The sequence below is a fragment of the Rhinoderma darwinii genome, chromosome 4 (assembly GCF_050947455.1).
Source record: "Rhinoderma darwinii isolate aRhiDar2 chromosome 4, aRhiDar2.hap1, whole genome shotgun sequence".
In the NCBI taxonomy this organism is placed as follows: domain Eukaryota; kingdom Metazoa; phylum Chordata; class Amphibia; order Anura; family Rhinodermatidae; genus Rhinoderma; species Rhinoderma darwinii.
The window spans coordinates 396,753,663-396,774,020 of NC_134690.1; the positions used below are offsets into that span (position 1 = coordinate 396,753,663).

The following is a 20,358-nucleotide window of genomic DNA, read 5'->3' on the forward strand; positions in this document are numbered from 1 at the left end:
CGGACCGAACATGCTCGTGTGAATCCAGCCTAATAGTGAACAAGAGTGATTTTGGGTGAACTGACAGCCCAGTATTACTCCTATGATCTATTTCCAGCTGCAGGATTTAGTCCCATACTATATTATCTGGAGGATTACTTTGGCTAGATCTTTGACAGTTTCTGTTTTTCCGGTTCCGGCTGGTCCTGCTGGTGATCCTCCAAGATGCAGATCCAGAGCTCCAGTCAACGTCAGCCAGCAGCGGTCGGTGAGGGGTGTTATGACCAGACGAGAAGAACAGCCTAGATACTCATAACCGTACATGAAGGAGGCTCCGGCCTGTACCACGTAGCATGAGTTATTCTGTTTGTTCCATTCATATCGAAGCTGCCTGCAACACAGGGAACGTTCTTACATTGTGGTATCAATCGCCAGATTTCTTCTATAAATAACGGCCACTGAGCACTGAGGAGCATGGGAATAAATCGCCTATCCTCTGGTGCATCACTCACTACAGAGATCCACACTGTCTCTGGAAGTCACATCAGCACCAGAACTGTGTGTCCGGAGCTTCATGAAATGCGTTTCCATAGTCCCTGCACACAAGCCTAAGATCACCATGCACAATGCCAAGCGGCGGCTGGAGTGGTGTAAAGCACGTCGTCACTGCACTCTGGAGCAGCATGTTCTCTAGAGGGCGTATCACGGCTCACTATCTGGCAGTCTGATGGAGGAATCTGGGTTTTTGCGGATGTAAGGAGAACGCTACCTACCAGAATGCATAGTGCCTAGTGTAACATTTGACGAAGGAGGGATAATGGTCTGGAGGTGTTTCTTTTTAGGGTTTTGAAGTGTAGGGTTAATGCTATTGCATACAAAAACATTTTACAGAATTGTAGCTTTCAAATTTGTGATAACATTTTGGGGTTCGGCCCTTTCCAGTTCAAGCATGACTGCGTCCTTGTGAACATAGCGAGCTCCATGTATCAGACAAAACGTTCCCTGAATGTAGATGCCAGATGTAGTAATTATTTCTTCAGCTCGTTATCTGAAGCGTATGGCATGTGCCCAGCGTGCGTCGCGTGTGTGCGGCATATGTCTAGAATGTGTGTGGTGTGCGCATGCCATATGACCAGTGTGTGAGTGTTTCGTAATGGGGGCTGACACACGCTTCTTGCACAGGGGTCCTCTGCTGTCAGGGTCCCTGGGAAAAAGCTTCAGTTTCCCTCACTTTTTTGGTCAGAAAATAAGTGGGCATAATATAAGGCCTTCAAGGGGGTTCTCGGCTTTGGACAATCCCTTTTTATTATAAGAATTCCCTGATCATAAGCTGATCACAGAAAGTCCAGCTGCTAAGAACCCCAGAGATCTGCTGTAATCTGTTTTCAACGGGCCATTTGAGCAGATACAATAGGCAGCACCCTGTTTCTGTAGCGCTCTTGTCAACTTTGCTGTGTAGACTGGGGACAGATCAGCAGAGTCATCTCATTATTATTATAGCAAGTACTGCTGGAGGTCTGGGTAAGGCAGGACAGGTTCTGTATGTAGATTACCTATCACTCCCAGTTCTTTGGTCGAAGGGGTTATACACCATCCATCTCTTCCTGGAGACTGTAATACTTATAACATTTCTCTGTCAATTAACTCCCATTCAGTGCAGCAGCCATATAGCACACCCCCTGCTACACTGTCTATACAGACGCTCAACACCCAGTACATTGGGTACTGAGAAGGGCCCTCCCTCTATGACAGCCATATGTGCTAATAGGGTAGGGTGGACACGGTTTGGGTCAACCCCTTTAGAAATTGTCTAAAATGTTATTTTAAAAGGAACATAATCTGGTAAAACCTGCCTTGTCCATTCAAAGTCTTCAGCAGTAAACACCTTGTTCCTTAGTAATTGGGTCAGGACATCTCTACAGTGCACATACAGGGTGAGGAGAGCCTCCAGGGATCTCTTCTGGTGGAGAAGATGAACTTCTACAGTCAGTTCTGCCAGTTCACCAAGATGTTTCTCCAGGGTGGAAAGGACATTTCTCAGCTCCGTCTCTGGATCTTCACTAGAGAAACCTTTAAGACAGTCCTTACTGAACATTATCTGGCTCTGAAATAAATATATAAACATGACAATGACATCATAAGTACCTATATGTATATCTATGTATGAAAATCTATCTATGTATGTATGTATGTATATCTATGTATGTATATCTATGTATGTATTAGTCCTTCTCAATGTATTAGAATATAATCAAAAAGTTTATTTCAGTAATTAAATTCAAAAAGTGTCTCTCATATATTCTATAGATTCATTACACACAGAGTGATCTATTTCCAGCGTTTTTTTCATTTAATGTTGATGATTATGGTAACAGTTAATGAAAACCCAAAATTTAGTCTTTCAGAAAATTAAAAAATTGGGTAAAAGTTGAAGATTGTAGACTCGTGGTGTGACACTCTAACCAGCGAATCAACACAAAACACCTGTAAAGGTTTCCTAAGGCTTTACAATGACGGGTCTGCTGCTCAGTGTCCACAGTCCTGTTATCAGATGAAAGTAAATTTTGCATTTCATTTGGAAATATCGGTCCCAGAGTCTGGAGGAAGAGTGGAGAGGCGTCAATCCAAGTGTCTTACGGTCCAGTGTGAAGTTTCCGCAGTCAGTGATGGTTTGGAGTCAGCGCAGCGTCTAGCAGGACATTTCCCGGCACTCCATGCTTCCCTCTGCTGACAAGCTTTATGGCGATGCGGATTTAGTTTTCCCAGCAAGACTTGGCACCTGCCCACACTGTCAACAGTACCAACACCTGGTGTAATAACCACAGTATCACTGCACCTGATTGGCCAGCAAACTCACCTGACCTAAACCCCATAGAAGAAAAAAAATGCTGGAAATAGATCCTTCTGTGTGTAATGAATCTATAGAATACATGAATTTCACTTTTTGAATTGAATTACTGGAATAAATTAACTTTTTGATGATATTCTAATTCATTGAGAAGGACTAGTATATATATATATATATATATATATATATATCTATGTATGGTATGTATATGTATGTATGGTATGTATATCTATGTATGTATGTATGTATGTATATCTATGTATGTATGTATTTATGGTATGTATATCTATGTATGTATGTATATCTATGTATGTATATGTATGTATATCTATGTATGTATATCTATGTATGTATATGTATGTATGGTATGTATATGTATGTATTTACGGTATGTATATCTATGTATGTATGGTATGTATATCTATGTATGTATGGTATGTATATGTATGTACGGTATGTATATCTATGTATGTATGGTATGTATATGTATGTATGTATGGTATGTATATCTATGTATGTATGGTATGTATATGTATGGTATGTATGTATGGTATGTATATCTATGTATGTATGGTATGTATATGTATGTATGTACGGTATGTATATCTATGTATGTATGGTATGTATATCTATGTATGTATGGTATGTATATCTATGTATGTATGGTATGTATATCTATGTATGTATGGTATGTATATCTATGTATGTATGGTATGTATATGTATGTATGTATGGTATGTATATCTATGTATGTATGGTATGTATATGTATGGTATGTATATCTATGTATGTATGGTATGTATATCTATGTATGTATGGTATGTATATGTATGTATGTACGGTATGTATATCTATGTATGTATGGTATGTATATCTATGTATGTATGGTATGTATATGTATGTATGTATGGTATGTATATCTATGTATGTATGGTATGTATATCTATGTATGTATGGTATGTATATGTATGTATGTATGTATGAATGTATGGTATGTATATCTATGTATGTATTTATATAACTTATTCTACACATCAGATTTCCTGCAGCTCCTTCCTGCTGCACAACAAGCCGGATACCTCAGTACATTATGCTGTTGGATTTGCAGGGCAATGGAGGGGAGGATTAGGCTGTGTTCACACATCACGGTCAATTTGTGTTTTTCTAGCGAATTTGGGAAAATCGTGTCTAAACTGCAGCATTTTGCAGCGATTGTGCGAATATCGTGGCGAAAACATAAATTGACCGCAACGTACGATCACAGCCTTATATTCCCATCAGAAGTGGCATAGTTATAGGGGGTCACAGTGGTCACAGTTGCGGCCCGGCCCCAAACCCCTCCCTATGTCTGTCCATCAGCAGAGTTGCTGTAGTAACTGGGGCCCTGTGTGGTTTCCATTAGGTGAGACTACATGGCCCCCAGTTATTGCAGTAACTTCTACATTTACTTACCGCTCTTGGGCCGTGTCCTCTTCAGCTAATGGCGCTGCCACACTGGGCTCTAAATGGCGTCAGGACCTGGTGCAGCAGCGCACGGAGCTGAGGAGGACCGATGAGTGTGATGTGGTAAGTAAACAGAGGGGTCTGGTTTGGGAGTCTGAATTTATTTTTGGGTCTGGTCTGGATTAATTTGAGTCTGATCTTGGTGTCTGGATTCCTCTTGGGGTTTGCTCTGTGATCTAAATTAATTTTGGAATCTGGTATGGAGTTTGGATTAACTTTGGGGTGTGGATTAATTTGGGGGTTTGGGGTCCGAAGTAATTTTGGGGTCTCGTCTGGGGTCTGGCTTAATTCTGGGGTGTGGAGTTTTGCATAAATTTACGGCAAAAAAGGCACAGCATGATAAATTTGAGCGTTTTTTCCGCTCAGCATTTACGCAGCGTGTGGATGAGATTTGTTCTATCTCATCCACTTTGCTGCTACAGTAATATGCTGCAGACTTTCCTCAACTAAATTTGTTGCGGAAAATCTGAATTATTTACGCAACGTGTGAACTTACCCTATTATTAGTGAATTGATGACATTGGAATATATAACATTATAATAGTACAATTTATTATAAATCACTGATCGGTACCATTGACAGTATTTTCGGTGAGGCACGTACCACTACGAGAATGACCTGTCCTGGGTGGGTGAGGATCCAGGTCTTTAACTCTGACTGGTCCCAGTCCAGCACTCCAGCTCTTACCAGCCTGTAAAGGAAATGTTATCAGCTCATTATTTTATAATGTGAGTATTTTATTGTATTTTAATTGGACATTATTTTCATTGCACAATCAATTTTTATACTGTATAATCTGGTTATTTATTTATTTTTTATTTAAATTAAATGTTAATCTCAAATTCTGTGCTGATTTATTTCTTAATAGATCTTTACCCCTGCATAGTCATAGAGATGTGTATGATAAAATTCTGTCTGCCTGCAGCCAATACTAGAGGCGGCTTACACGAGAAGTAAGATAATAAACTCCACCTAGTAGCGGCTGCAAGAAGAGATAGAAAGATAGATGAGAGATAGATATGAGATAGATAGATAGATAGATATGAGATAGATAGATATGAGATAGATAGATAGATAGATAGATAGATAGATAGATATGAGATAGATAGATAGATAGATAGATAGATAGATAGATAGATAGATAGATAGATAGATAGATAGATAGATATGCGAGAGATTAGATATGAGATAGATAGATATGAGATAGATAGATAGATATGCGAGAGATTAGATATGAGATAGATAGATATGAGATAGATAGATAGATAGATAGATAGATAGATATGCGAGAGATTAGATATGAGATAGATAGATATGAGATAGATAGATAGATAGATAGATAGATGATAGATAGATAGATAGATAGATAGATAGATAGATAGATAGATAGATAGATAGATAGATAGATAGATAGATAGATATGAGAGAGAGATAGATAGATAGATATGAGATAGATAGATAGATAGATAGATAGATAGATATGCGAGAGATTAGATATGAGATAGATAGATATGAGATAGATAGATAGATAGATAGATAGATAGATAGATAGATAGATATGAGATAGATAGATAGATAGATAGATAGATAGATAGATAGATAGATAGATAGATAGATGATAGATAGATAGATAGATAGATAGATAGATAGATAGATAGATAGATAGATAGATAGATAGATATGAGAGAGAGATAGATAGATAGATATGAGAGAGATAGATAGATAGATAGATAGATAGATAGATAGATAGATAGATAGATAGATAGATAGATAGATAGATAGATAGATAGATAGATAGATAGATAGATAGATAGATAGATAGATAGATAGATAGATATGAGAGAGAGAGAGATAGATAGATAGATAGATAGATAGATAGATAGATAGATAGATAGATAGATAGATAGATAGATAGATAGATAGATAGATAGATAGATAGATATGAGAGAGATAGATAGATAGATAGATAGATAGATAGATAGATAGATAGATAGATAGATAGATATGAGATAGATAGATAGATAGATAGATAGATAGATAGATAGATATGAGATAGATAGATAGATAGATAGATAGATAGATAGATAGATAGATAGATAGATAGATAGATAGATAGATAGATAGATAGATAGATATGAGAGAGATAGATAGATAGATAGATAGATAGATAGATAGATAGATAGATAGATAGATAGATAGATATGAGAGAGATAGATAGATAGATAGATAGATAGATAGATAGATAGATAGATAGATAGATAGATAGATAGATAGATAGATAGATAGATAGATAGATAGATAGATATGAGATAGATAGATAGATAGATAGATATGAGATAGATAGATAGATAGATAGATAGATAGATAGATAGATAGATAGATAGATAGATAGATATGAGATAGATAGATAGATAGATAGATATGAGATAGATAGATAGATAGATAGATAGATAGATAGATAGATAGATAGATAGATATGAGATAGATAGATAGATAGATAGATAGATAGATAGATAGATAGATAGATAGATAGATAGATATGAGATAGATAGATAGATATGAGATAGATAGATAGATATGAGATAGATAGATAGATAGATAGATAGATAGATAGATAGATAGATAGATAGATAGATAGATAGATAGATAGATAGATAGATAGATAGATAGATAGATAGATATGAGATAGATAGATAGATAGATAGATAGATAGATAGATAGATAGATAGATAGATAGATAGATAGATAGATATATTAGATAGATCTAATACAGATATAAGACAGATATCTGTACCTAGGTCAGGACTTACTTCTTTACAACATCATACATAGAGGTCTCCACATTTCCCAGCCACTGCTCCACAGAACCTCTGACACGGACATTTCTACAGAAAGCAGCACAGTTATTATTTTTTTCCTTCACATAATGTTCCCAGATAATGAGTCGTGCTAATTAAAATAAAATAAGGGAATATACTTAGGCATGCAGATTTTCTCCCCTTCTGCGGATATTATCATCTCCACCTCGGGGGGACCGTTCAGGTGATGTTTTATGTCCAAATGTTGGATGTTCTCAAAACACTTGACCAGATGAGGCTGCGTTATACAAACAGTCACGTGAAACAACATGGTCCTCAACATTTCTTAAGGATTTAAAAACCAAAGGTTTTTAAAGGATCCCTCACCTGGACAACGTTGGGGTTCTTGCTTTCCGCCAAGATGGAGAGAAGGTCGTCATTGCTGAGGAAGTAGAACCTTGGAAAAACCCTACGTTTAATTTCTAAAAAGTCCTGACAGGGAAAACGGACAATAGGTCATTACCACCGGCCCAATGATGATCAGTCTTCAACACAGACTTCTCACAGCCTCATCTTATACATTCTCCAGACATGATACTGTCCTCTTAAAGGGGTATTCTGGGAGAACAAGTTGATGGCCTATCCATCAGAAAATCCAAGAACAGGAAAACAGAATGGAAACGACATTGGCTTTTGTGGCTATGAATGTGTAACCATTGGACTATGTATGGTCTTTCCTCGGTCATGACTTCTTCCATCCATTTGTTACTGAACAGATTTTCCATCTTGGTCCTAATCTTTCCAGGAAGGCGTTAAGCTCTTGTGCACCCCTACATTGTATTGTCCAAAGATTGTGGCAATGTTGGGCAGATGGCCTTTGTTATTCATGAGAACATGTAAGGCTGTGGTCTCCAACATGTGACTCTCCAGCTGTTGCGAAACTACAACGCTCACCACCCTTTAGCTATCAGGCCATGCTGGCAGTTGTAGTTTCGCAACAGCTGGAGATCCAGAGTTTGTAGACCACTATGGGAAAACCTTCAAGGGGACAACCCATATTTATTTTACCATATAAGGATCTTTATATAATATACGATTAAAGAAGTTCTCTGCGTTGGACAATCCCTACTTGGCTGATGCAGCAAGCGCCGATCAATGAGACATCGTTGATCGGCACTCGTTTGCTCCTGTCACACGGAGCTATGGATGGGGACGAGCGGTCCTTACACCGATCGCTCGTCCCCATCCATTATCATCATGCCGGCAGTGCGTCTCCCTGTTTACACACCAAGATGTGCTGCTGACAATGATAATCTTTTACTTTTTTTAAACGATACGACCAGCAGATGATCGGGCGTTTGCTCGTTTATCTGCTGATCGTTCCCGTTTACACAGGACAATTATCGGCAACAAGCAATATATGAACGCTCGTCTGCCCGATAATCTGCCAGTGTAAAACCCCCTTTAGAAGGGTCTATTGACAATAAGAAGATCACAATATATCCCCCTGCTAGGAACGCCAGCGATCAGCTGTACTCTGCGTGGATACCTGGCAGTAAGTGTTCAATTTCCCTGCAGTGCCACCACAGGAGAAACTATGCATTACACAGTGCCTATTCATATCAATGTGTTGTCTGTGTAATACAGGACAGGACGGGTCCTCCAGAGAGGGAGACGCTCTATGTAAACGCTCTCCACTCTGGTCAAGAGATGAGGATCCTAAACAAAGGACCCCCCTCTATTAACTCAGATTATCCTAATAGGATATATGAAAATGGGTTTTCTAAACTGGACGATCCCTTTAAATACATGAAAAACCTTTTAAAGAGGATTGTTGTTGGATTTTTGGGGGAAGTGCTGCACACAAGAGACCTCAGAGTAAAGTTTTTGGCCTCCCACCTACCTCAAGGCATTTTAGAATTTTCTCAAGGTGATTATTGTTTGTCTGTAGAATTTCCAGTACACCGGGCGCAGTGGCGGCTCGGAGCGCATTAGGTCTATCTTTTATCTGGCTCATCAACTCTTTCCATGAACTGTCCACTTGGCCAAAAAGTTTGGCTTCAGCCGGGAGCTGCCTAATAAGGATACAGATAGTACCAAGCAAAGTCATAATATATTGATATACACGTATGTCAAATTTCTCCTTAAGCCCAAGTGTGCCCGGTATATATTTGTATAGGGCTGCAATACCAGACATAGCCCACCACAGAGATGGTGCTATTTCTGGAAAAATCCATCTTACAAAGCATGTATGAAGGTGTACAGATGTAGCCCTCTTTTTTCGTGACTTTTAACGCATTAAATTCACAGCGGCAGGAAACTTGAACTTAACTTTTTCAATGGTTTTTGTTGTGTGATATCACACTGCAGCAAGTTATCAGAGTCAATATAAACTTGGCTACATCTGTACTTCAGCACATAGCAATTAATCCATCGTGTACCGATGTAGCCATCTATATCTTGTCTTTTAATGCATTAAATACTGTGTCAAGAAACTTTCATTTGACTTTTTCAATGGCTTTTGTTGTGTGATATCACGCTGTAGCAAATTATTAGAGTCAAGATAAAGATGGCTACATCCGTATTTCATAAATATTTTGTTCCCTGTTGTTTAGACGGGGCAGATCCTCCCGTTCACCTGAAACTAAGCAGACAGAGAGGACGTTCCGTGAGTGCAACGGGAGGGGGGGGGCTTATTGTATCTAAAAACAGAAACCTTGACACCAGGGACACCTTGGCTTGACAAACAGGTTTGACCAGTATAGTATGGGCCCCCGATGCCAAGCAGGTTCTGGCAACAGCTCGGATTTGCCTGGTACCTACCAACAGCTGTATGTAAATATCTGTGACTCTTTTAGTGGACAACTGTAAGATGTATTAATTCACTCCTTCAATTACAAAAAGGCATCACGTGGACTTGTGGATAGCCGGCCCTGACTAGTGGGTGGATAATCAGAGATGTTACAGCAGTTCAAATAAGGGTATTCCCAGTTTTCTGCCACTTACTGATCTATGTTAGGACCCGTTCACACTGCCGTTTTTTCCGGTGGCCATTCTCTTTGAGGGCAAGAAGAGTGTAGTCTACAACTCTATCCTTACCATCAAAGATACCGGAACCCCGACTGACCCAACTATAATTCAAAGGAACCCTTTAGGATCTGTTGGGATCCGTCATAGCTCCATTATGAACAGAAGCCATGAGTTGGTGAGAGTCTTAGAGTAATTCCCTAAAAATGGTTGAATTAGTTCAATGTCGCAGTCCTGACATGAAGGTAGAAGCATTGCTAACATGCTGTATGATCCTCTACGGCATATGCCTAAAAAGATCTGATCGCCTATACCTCTGGATGTCAGATGCCAGGAATATTTGCTCCAGATACAACCAGTTTCTCTGGCACATCATCCATTCTTCCATGGTGCGGGAGAAGAGACTCAGTTTTCTATCCCATTCGTCAACCGTATTCTGAAACAAGACCAATGAGGAGAAATTATTTGAGTTCTTTCAACCAGAAAATCACAAAGAACGCTGTGTTTCTGCTTAAATGGGTTGTCTAGTCTCAAAAAACCTATTCGAGATTTAAAAGGGTTGTCACATTTGTCCAACCCTTCTCTAAATAGAGACCCACTGGCAATCAACTGATTTCTGAAGGTCCAGCAGCTGTAATCTGTGGCGATCGATATTATTGCAGATGGAAGCTGCGAGCAACCACATATTTTTTTTCTACAGCGGCCGCTACAGGAGAAATGTGGTATTACATGACTGCTTCAGAATGTGGGTCACTCTTTGCTGCTCCTCTCTTTAGACCAAGGGCTGCCTGACGACCCTGGTAATTGTGCCCTCAGGGCTTCCTTTGTGACAATCAAGGAGGGGCATATCAAGGAGCCACAATGTCCCTTACTATAGCGCTGCAGGTACTCTGTGCGTCGCTGTATGGTGTGTCGTTCAGAATTCTCCTAGAAACAATGCTAAGCAACTAGGTGTGAATAACTCCATAATATGGCGTCTGATTTTTTTTTTTCCATACAGAATCTAATACAAAAAAACATGAGATTGGAGGCATATAGTGGTATATTAAGACCCCCTAAAAGTCTATGGGGGCTGTACATTTAGCTGGTAAAGCTAATGCATACTGCACAAGCATATTACATCACTAAGCATCATTGGGGTTGTCTCACGACATATGGACATCATAAAGGGAGGTCCGCTGCTCAGGACCCCCTCCTATGAGCTAGAACGGAAAACGACTCCCACGCTGGCGGACCTGTCCTGCCCATGCATTATATGGTCAGCCAATCATTTCAATGGCCGGCATGTAATGCTACGTTTCGCCTGCATCCTCTGGGGAAATGTATAGTTAGACGCGGCTTCCCCCAGCGATAACAGTCGGGAGTTAGAAAAAGCCGGAATTGTGGGCCACGAGCAGCTATAGGGGGGATTATACTGTGGTGGTCAGCAATGGGGGGGCATTATACTGTGTGGGGGGCAGCTATGGGGCATAATACTGTGTGGGGGCAGCTATGGGAGCATTATACTGTGGTGGTCAGCTATTGGGGGCATTATACTGTGTGGGGGGCAGCTATGGGGGCATTATACTGTGGGGGCATTCATGGGGTCTGTCAGGCAAGGCAGCTGGGCTTAGGCGTGCGCAGGGGTCTGGTGGTGTTGGGGAGGGGTAGGGGGTCAAAAGCTGAATTCTTGCACCAGGGCCCATGAGCCTTTAGCTACGCCACTCCCAGGCAGAGTGCAATTAGTGCTCTGCCCGGGACTATGGCTCCGGGTTTGCCCCTGACGTCAGGGGCTGTGTGGCACTACCTGGAAGGAGGGGGCTGTGTGGCAGTATCTACAGAGGGCATTAAATTTATGGGGGTACAAACTGGGGGTCTAACTTCTATATGTGGGCACAAACAGGGCCTAACGTCTATATGGGGGCACAAAGTAAAGATTTTTGGCATTTTACTGGCCCCGTGAGTTCCCCTGCAAAGGGGCCCACATAAACCAGGAGCCGGTCCTGATCGTGGCGACTAGCTTCACAAAGACAACCCCCTTGTCATGTATACATTCATATCATTTTAAATACATAAAAATACATCCTGAGGCCATAGAAGAAATAATCGTAGACTTTTTGTTATGTGAGTACAATTACTGGTCTGTAGTAGAAGTTTTATACAGAACTGTGTATTTCTAGATGTAATAAAAGACATTTGTGTCTTACAACCTGCGCACTAACGACTCATTACCAGAGATTATATTCATTATATTAAAGAATATCATCAGCCAATTCCTCTCCTGAGAATTTCTCTCATTTTCTGCGCTAATGGTGTAAAAAGCCGACTAGATTCCAAAATTCCTGTGTGGGGTAAACTTTAATTATAAAATAATTTTGTACGTTACATTAAAAGCCTCATTAATACCAAACCTGCCCCAAAATGCCTATGAAGGTGTAATGAGTACATAGAACGGCTGCGAAATGTATTTCAGAAAATTTCTCGGTAAGCAGTAATCTTCAGATAAAAATCCATACAAAGAGAATTTAAAAAAAATAAAGAAAAAGTATTAGCGTGTACCTAGCGATATATATTTGCATAAATCAGTAGCAAATGCCAGAATTAGAAAAACATGGCAGCTTTATTCCAAACACAGCGCCACACCAGGTTGTGTGTGGTATTGCAGCTGAGCCCCATTCATTTCAATGGAGATGAGCTACAATACCAGTCACAACCCAGGTGTGGCGCTGTTTCTGGAAGAAAGCTGCCATGTATTTCTAATCCTGAGCAACCCCTTGGAAAGCAAACTAAAACTAGCAACGCATGAGAAAAAAAAACTAAAAGTTTTATTTTATAGGCTAAACAAGGGTCGATCTGCTTCTAATCCATGTATTATTATTTTGGGGAAATAACAAAATGGGGTGGGGTTTACTTTAATGGGTGTGGCTTAGCTGGACATGCCTCCTGCAACACATATAGAAAGGTTATTTTTGTTTTAGGTTATTTTTTACACCAATCAACTAATTGTGATAGACCAATAAATAAATGTATAAAAAAAAAATCATCTTTAACCAATTCTTTATAATAAAAAAAAAAGACATAAAAATAGTTAAAAAGTGAGTTTAGAGTCCGTATGTCTTCATTCTCCGTTGTCAAGGGGGATAATTCTTCTTCTTTACTCTTCCCTTAATAATACCTTTCACACAACTCATAAATAGGTTTTATGATGGGATCTTGATTTGAGGTTGTCCATTGATGAGGCCGATTGGACCTGGTCCTATGTCTCCTCTTAATCTATCAACACCATGACCATCGAATCGGCTTATAAAGTACTGATATGTTGGTACCTGGTGCCCTCCCCTATGGCCAAGGCTCCCCAGTGCTTCCACCAAGGTGATGTGTCCCAAATTTGGTGGTCGTGTCCAACACCGGTTTGGCTCTGGCCTAGGGTGTATGGGCTAATTCTTTCCTTGTTCCATGTGCACCTCAGAAATAATTTTTGGGAAACCCTCCCCCCCTTCATTTTAAAACCACCCTCGTCCCAACATACACTATTATCTTTAATGTTCTGTTCTATTCTTTTACATCACTATTACCCGAGCCTGGAAAAAAATCTTCCGTCCTCATTGGTTATATTGTTTTTTAATTAACGAGAAATTTACCAGTATCGTCACAGACACATGCTAAATCTATGAAAATCTGTTCTCCCTGGATTTCGTATGTGCACCTGCAATTTATGTTCCTCTCCCTATATGATGCATATGGTTTTTCACCGTTTTATTTCTCCCCCACCTCGCCCCTCCCCCCCCTTTGTTTTTCTTCTTTTTCTTTTCCCTCTTTTCTCTTATGTCTCTATCATCTTCTCTCTTTCTTGGCTTCCTCATTCCAAGATGTTGTTCACAAACCCCTGGAAGTCACTATCTACATTATATAGGGATCCATCTATAGCAATTTGTTGCGGCCGCCCTTTGCGTTACTGACATAGAAAAAGTGAGTCGATATAACAGAGAGGTGGGTATTCTGAATGACAAAGTCAAACATGTCCGAATGTACCATCCATATATAAAAACTCATTGATGCGTCACATAATTAGGCCTTATTCACACGAACGTGTCCGTTTTGCGTCCGCAAAAAACGGACAAGTTTGTGATGCGTTGCAGTTCCGTGTGTCATCAGTGTGTGTTCCAGGTGGCATCAGTTGGTGCACATTTTTTTTTTACTTCATCTTTTATGAACTTCTGCGTGAATCACGGACAGCACGCGGATATGTGTCCATGTGCTGCCCGTGATTTTCACGTACCCATTGACTTCAATGGTTGCGTGATGCGCTAAAAACGCACAAGAATCAGACATGCAGTGAGTTTCACGCAAGGGAAACACGCTGAGTGAAAAACACTGCATGTCTGAGTGGCCCCATTGGAATGCACGGCTCCGTGTGACGGCCGTTGTTTGTTTAACGGTCGTCACACGGACGTATTACATGTTAGTGTGAATAAGGCCTTAAACAAATAGAACCAAACATCCCAACAACAGGGATCAATTTAGACGGGTATAGAGGCACAACTGGTCATAGAGTAAACAGGTATTTCGATCAATACAATGAATACAAATCAAGAGACCCGCCACACCCGCCTGTTTAAAAACAGTTAAAGATTTTGTTCAATTTCTCAACCAAATTGTTTTGTACTGTCCCAATACATCTAACATGAAAAATTAAATAAATTTGCAACAGGTCTTTATTAAAAAATTCCTATCGTTTTGGGTCTACAGCTTCTATGCAGACCTATGAGTTTCCATGGTAACAGACTACAAACAAACCCTCTGTAGTCTGATTCTTCAGTCATACCTCTTTCCTTCTGTTCCCTTCTTTATGCACATACATTTAGTCGATTATTAAGAAGTAGGGGACAGATGGAAAAGAGTATGACGAGAGGATCAGACTACACAGGGTTTATTTGTTGTCTGTTACCATGGACACACAGTCTGCATAGGAGCTGTAGAAACAAAACAATAGAATATTATTAATCAAGACCTATTGCAAAGCTGCTTCATTTTTCATTTTGGATGCATTGGGGCAATAAAAAAAATGGTTGCAAATGGCTTCTCTTCCGAAATATCAAATCAAAGTATTACCTTAATAGGCCCGCAGTAGCGTGAGCCCTTTACTGTAGAAAGGACAACCTGACATTCCTCTAACTGCGCCATTATGTCCTCTGCCGTTGCAATTATCAGGATTTCTGATAGTTCAGACTTGTGCACCGTTAGCCTGAAGTCAGTTTTGCTCCATAGACTAATAACTTTATTCAGCATTCCTTCCAGAGTCGCCTCGTTTGTTGCCGTCGTAGAGATGTCAATGATTCTCTCTTTATGCTGAAATATCTACAAGGTAAAATAATGAATAAAAAATCTGAAACGTGACACAAAGTGAATAATAAGACATGCAATCTATTAAAGTGGATCTGTCCCCTCTCCTGCCGTATCTGTTTTAGTAAATTCTCTATGAAATAACAATTCTGAAACATATTTTCTTAGAACTCTGCGTTGTGCCGTCCCTCTGTTATTCCTCCAAGAAATGTATGAATAAATTAACAACTGGGCGTTACCATTCCCCTTGTCAAAAGGGGCGTGTCCCTACACACTCTGATACTTTGAGCATTGATTGGACAGTGCCAGACTGTGTAGGGACACACCCCCAACCAGCAACACCCAGTTGTCAATTTATTCGTACATTTTCAGGAGTAATAACAGTGGAACCGCACAACACAGAGTTATGAGAAGAGATGCTCCAGAATTGTTATTTTACGGGGAATACAAGTATTTACTAAAACAGACATGTCTGGAGTACTAACCGATCCTCTTTAAAGTGGTATTACCATAATCAACACCTATGCACAGATAATGTTGTGATTGCCGGGGGCCCCACCATTGGGACCCCCACCAATTACGAGAAAGGAGGTCCCGAACCCCCTGTTCTTCCTCACTGCTCGACCACTGTGAGGAGAACATTGAATGGAGTGGGGGGGTCGAGCATGCACGCCGCAGATCCGTTTAAAAAAAGTCTATGGGAATGACCGAAACAGCCAAGAACATTGCATAGACATTGAATGGAGCGGCAGGCGCCTGCTTGACCACTGCCCCATTCAGGCTCCTCCTCACTCTGTAGGATTCAGTGAGGAGGATCTGGGAGTTTGAGTCCCCCATTCTTGCGATCGGTGGGGGTCCAAGCGGTGGGGTCCCCAGCGATCAGACAATTATCACCTATCCTGTGGACCTTTAAAGGTTTTTTTGGGGAATTGACATAAAGTTTACTTTAAAGGATAACTAAACGTTCAACAAACTTCTGACATGTCATAGGGACATAGCAGAAGTTTTGATTGATGGCGGTCCAAGCACTGAGACCCCCACCGTTCGCTAAAACGCAGTGGCATTTGTGCTCGTGTGAGCGCTCAGCCGCTTCGTTTCTGTTCAGCTTTTTCAAGAAATCAATGTAGCGGAATACGGGCTCAATAGAAAGTCTATGAGCCCGTACTCCGATACATCGGCTTTCCGGAAAGAGCCAAACAGAAACGAAGCGGCTGAGCGCTCAAACGAGCACAAATGCCACTGCGTTCTAGCGATTGGTGGGGGTCTCAGTGCTTGGACCGCCATCAATCAAAACTTCTGCTATGTCACTATGACATGTCAGAAGTTTGTTGAACGTTTAGCTACCCTTTAATAATATATGTGGCCCCCAAATTTGGCCATTTTGTTATCTTGTTTTTTTTTACAAAAATATCTAGAGAAGATCACACGTGAGCAAAAGTAATTGCAATAAAATGAACTGAGCTCGTGGTGTTCACAGACACTAATTTAGTGACTCTGGCTTCGGGCTACACGAGATTTTAGATTTGAAATGAAATAATTTATTTTACATTCTGGGCTTATTTTCGTCAACAGGATCTCCAATTATTTATAGAACGACGTGCAATAAAATGTCTGGAATAATTATATATTTCTGTATTTTCGATGAATAGTAATCTAACCGTCCTCCGTTTGTATAATGAGCAGGAAATTAATAATTAGCTCAGGAGATCTGTGACGAATGGTAAAAGCAGCTTTATAATAAGCTCTTCTGTAGGACTAGGGTGAGGAATAGCAATGATTTTCCAAATTACTTCTATCGGAATTTGAGGCATTTTTTCTGCAACGTGCACGACAGAAAATGGTGAATGATATGGGTGTGGACAAAATTTGCGCCAAATTTTGGGATAAACTATTGACGTATATGTACACCGGCGAGGGGTGTAAGGAAGAAAAGTGTGCACCATTTTGCACTGTAAAGTGTTGTTCCTATGACTGATAAATGTGTGAACACTCTCTACAATAATGTATGTGCATATAGATTGGATCACTTCTCCTATACTTCCTGGTCATGTGACCAGATTTAAAGGAATTGCCCACTTTTCCACTTCAGATTTTGTAGCCAAAGTAAACTATGCTTATCTCAATTGGATAAGTTCTATGTAGGTCTAGCAGTAACAGCATAGTATATATATATATATTGATATATAAGGCCTCATACATATGGGTGTATTACGGCTCAGAGTTGTACAAGGCCCTATTACAGCACCCATTGATCTATGGGGCCCTGATGTAACTTCAGATTTCATACGGTGACATTCAGAGGTCAGATTCTGTATAAATCAAATGGAAAAAATAATGGCATGATCCATTGGACGCCGTATTATGGAGCCGTTCTCCTGTTGAAGCATTGGTTCTGTAAGAGAATAGCTCCCTAATACGGCGGCGTACGGAGCACTATGCAAATAGAGTGCCTACTAATCTGTAGTAAGGAGCCACAGAACTTCACACGCCTACATACAGGTTCCCCATAGCTATAGTCTCCTTTGCAGATACTGACATATGTGTCAAATGTATATATGAATAAAGATAGAAAATGACATTACTAACAATAATAGTATTAATGCATATACATTAAATGAAATAAAACTGGGGATAACGGAACAGGAGAAGGATCTTGGTATACTAGTTACAGAAAAGCAGCAGCACTCAATGTCAGGCAGCAGCTTCAAAAGCAAGTAGGATTATTGGGTGTACAAAAAGAGAGATAAAAACCTGTGATTCAAATGTATTATTACCCCTGTATAAATCCCTTGAGAGGCCAGATATTGAATATGGAGTTAAATTTTGGGCTTTAAATTGTAAATAGGATTTAGGAGAACTGGAGAGGGTCTAAAGGTTGGCGACTAGATTATTAAAAGGGATGGCAGGTGTCTCTTACATTGAACATAATCTGTTCTTTACAAGGAATTTATAAAGGACCAGGGGACAGTCATTGCAGGTGGAAGAAAGACGTTTCAGACATCAATATAAGAAAGGGTTCTTTACAGTTAGAGCAGTCAAACTATGGAATGTCCTACCCCAAGAGGTAGTAATGGCAGATGCTATGTCAGCATTTAAAAAAAGTCTTAATGCTTATTTACTGACGAATGGCATTGGGGGTAATAACTAATCTATGGATGAAATTTAATTGATTGAGAAAGGTTGAACTAGATGGACCGGTGTCTTTTATCGACCTATGTAATTCATTAAGATAGGTGGCATCTTCCTAACCTTCCAGCAGCCTGTAACCTGCCTGCTGCCTATCTCTAATCTCCGCAGTCGCTAAATAATCAGTCTAGTGTGAACAATTAAATAGTAGTCAGGGCGCAGGGGAGGAGGGGGATGCAGCTGCAGTTTCTCATTGAGTGTTTCAGTCAAACAGTATGAAGGCAAGGGGAGCAGCAGGGGGAAAAATCTGACTGGCTGAGAACATGTAGCACAGCTCTTACATCACACCAGGAAGAGCTGCCCACTGAGTAGGATGGCAGAGAAAACATTTTTTATTTATAGAAACCAGCAGAGGGAAGGAAAAAGATCCAAAATATGCAGGTAAGACACAGTATTTCCGGCTCTACTAAATCTAATATATATTTATTTCTACATTAAAGAGTTGTCTGGTTTAGAAAACCAATTTTGAAACACCCTATTAGGGCATTCGGAGTTAATAAAAGGAAATGCCTAATTCGTAGTCTCCATCATTTAGAGCGGAGGGTGGCTACAAAGAGCATCTCTTGCTCTGGAGGATCTTGCATGTCCATGCGTTAAAAGGATGATCCATTGATTTTAATAGGCACAGTGTAATGATTATTTTACCCCTTGAGGTGGCACTGCAGGAAAATTGAACACTTGTTGCTATGCTCTCTCACAGATCACAGCTGATCACTGTCCCAGAGGTGAGACAATCTGTGGTCAGCTTATTTTTGAGGCCCTTCAGACAAAAAGGTACTTTCCAAAGCAAACAACATTAAGGATTTTTTTGGGCTGATAACCATATATTTCTATCTCCAGGTATTCTGTATCTATGTATTCTTGCATCTTCATTAACATATCAATAATCTACATGTTGAGGATAAATAAATATTGAATATTTACCCTAAGCTCCAGCAGGTTTCCAAGAGTGAAATTTTTATCTTTGGTTATCATTCGGCCAATAGTGAAGTGTATAATGTCCCAATGCCTGGTCTGAAGACAGGGATTTCGTAAAGCCACCACAATGGGTAAACTTTGCTTAAAATCTGTAATGGATTGTTTCAAAATTCCCACAACATCATTTGGTGGCAATCCTAAATTAATTCCAAAAAATAGAAAAAAAATGGTCAAAATGGGCAGTCAGAATATTCATCTTTCGTATGATCTATAATCACGTAATGGTCTTTACCTTTTTCAAGCATAAACACCGTATGGCTGAATCTATTGACATCTCGCTGGACGATATCCACATTAAGGTTCTCAAATGAGGTTTGCCTCCACTCAGAGGACAATCTCCCCCATTCCTCTTTGGCCTCCCAAAGGAGTTTCCTCAAACTTAAGTCACATTCGATTTCAGAAAGCTCTTCGTTGAGTCGCTGGGTGGTGATGGCGTTTCCGGCACTCTTCTGTGACATTAGGACATCTACTAACCTGGCCTTCATTTGAGTCATTGAGCTGCCAAACCGTTCCTGGTAGCTGGAGTAACATCGAGCCTTGTTGGCGATGACTTCAAACTCTTCTAAAAGGTTGACGATGACTTCATTGGCTTCTAGTGGAAATGTGTTGGTTTCTAGAAGTATTGGGTTCTTCACCTAATAATATATAATTAGAAGTTGTGGTTAGATCAAAACCACGTTGTTGATGGCTAGTGCAATATATAGTAGGCTTGTCGA

General features: G+C 40.1%; 1 protein-coding gene across 3 annotated transcripts in view; it reads right to left on the bottom strand.

Moving 5' to 3' along the window:
- DNAH14 (dynein axonemal heavy chain 14) overlaps nucleotides 1-20,358 on the bottom strand; it is a 215,191-nt gene that overhangs the window by 124,300 nt on the left and 70,533 nt on the right. For all 3 annotated transcript variants that reach the window (XM_075863387.1, XM_075863386.1, XM_075863388.1), the window contains exons 19-29: nucleotides 19,875-20,277; nucleotides 19,589-19,779; nucleotides 15,248-15,493; nucleotides 10,471-10,592; nucleotides 9,033-9,204; nucleotides 7,517-7,621; nucleotides 7,309-7,427; nucleotides 7,142-7,216; nucleotides 4,935-5,022; nucleotides 1,829-2,083; nucleotides 139-366 (exon numbers count right to left, since the gene is read on the bottom strand). In XM_075863387.1, the coding sequence (XP_075719502.1) occupies nucleotides 139-366; nucleotides 1,829-2,083; nucleotides 4,935-5,022; nucleotides 7,142-7,216; nucleotides 7,309-7,427; nucleotides 7,517-7,621; nucleotides 9,033-9,204; nucleotides 10,471-10,592; nucleotides 15,248-15,493; nucleotides 19,589-19,779; nucleotides 19,875-20,277 (2,004 nt within the window). The remainder of the gene's footprint in view (nucleotides 1-138; nucleotides 367-1,828; nucleotides 2,084-4,934; nucleotides 5,023-7,141; nucleotides 7,217-7,308; nucleotides 7,428-7,516; nucleotides 7,622-9,032; nucleotides 9,205-10,470; nucleotides 10,593-15,247; nucleotides 15,494-19,588; nucleotides 19,780-19,874; nucleotides 20,278-20,358) is intronic.